Consider the following 1,005-nt stretch of genomic DNA (forward strand, 5'->3'; position numbering starts at 1 on the left):
AGGAGGGGCCTGAGCTCTCCCTCCCATCTCCTCCCACAGGCGGAGCAGTTCACCTGTGTGTGCTACAGCTTCTCCCTGGGTAAGTGCGCCCTGGGCTGCCTGTGCCTGAGCCTCTCCCGCATCTCCCCTTGCCCCAGCCCGGTGCTGCCCTGGAGAGGAGCTGCCCGAGTGCAGGAGCCCTGGGGTCTTCTTGCTGGGGGAGGGGGCGGGGGGGCCAGACGAGGAAACCTCTTGCTTCTCATCCCGGAAGAGAAGCCCAAGCCAAGACACACATCTGCACGCTTGCACGTGCCCTGCGCCATCACTGGGGATACTGTCAGTGCCTGGTCCCGGCTGCATCTGTGCCTGAGCCTCTCTCCTGCATCTCCCCTTGCCCCAGCCCGGCCACAGTCTGTGGAGAGGAGCAGTGAGCTCTGGTTGTCCTACTTCCATTGTCGTGGAAGTTCTCTGGGTCTTGAGGCTGCCTATGGTGGGTGGGCATTGGCAACCTCAGGCCACCTGGGCAGGTGTGGCACAGGTGGCAGCTGGAAACTGCATCATCCCTGTTGCCTTCTCATGGTGCATCTTAGTGCTGGTGCTCCTCTGGTGCTTGTGCATCTCTGGAAGAGGAAACACCTCCCCAGGCTCTGGCCATGCCTGGGGCAGTCAGGGAGACAGGGCCCACCCTGAAGGGCATTACACCAAGCAAGGTCTTACTCCTTCTGCACCAGCCTGGCTCCTCTCCAGTGCAAAGCCTGTAGTGGGAGATGAAGGAAGCTGCTTTTCACCACATGCCCCTGGGCAATCTCCCAACACCTGATCCCGGCTGTGTGGGAGCCTGAGTCTTGGCTGTACTTTTTGCAGAGCCGGAGCTGGTGCCTCTGCCGGGCAGGATGCACGTGGTTATTGGAGTAGCAGTAGTAATTGCACTTCTGGCACTGGGAATTTTGCTGCTCTTCCTGCTTTTCAGGTCAGTATGTGCATCACTTCTGCTGTCATCCAGTACCTTGCACTGGCAGGGGGGGT

The 1,005-nt window shown here is 60.2% G+C and overlaps 1 protein-coding gene across 1 annotated transcript in view; it reads left to right on the plus strand.

Moving 5' to 3' along the window:
* The window catches only part of LOC104389466 (receptor-type tyrosine-protein phosphatase T-like), a 12,843-nt gene that overhangs the window by 2,775 nt on the left and 9,063 nt on the right, over positions 1-1,005 (plus strand). Inside the window, exons 4-5 of the mRNA XM_009998462.1 lie at positions 40-79; positions 844-949. Of these exons, the coding sequence (XP_009996764.1) occupies positions 40-79; positions 844-949 (146 nt within the window). The remainder of the gene's footprint in view (positions 1-39; positions 80-843; positions 950-1,005) is intronic.

The sequence above is a fragment of the Chaetura pelagica genome, unplaced genomic scaffold (genome assembly GCF_000747805.2).
Source record: "Chaetura pelagica isolate M959 unplaced genomic scaffold, ChaPel_1.0 scaffold925, whole genome shotgun sequence".
Classification (NCBI taxonomy): domain Eukaryota; kingdom Metazoa; phylum Chordata; class Aves; order Apodiformes; family Apodidae; genus Chaetura; species Chaetura pelagica.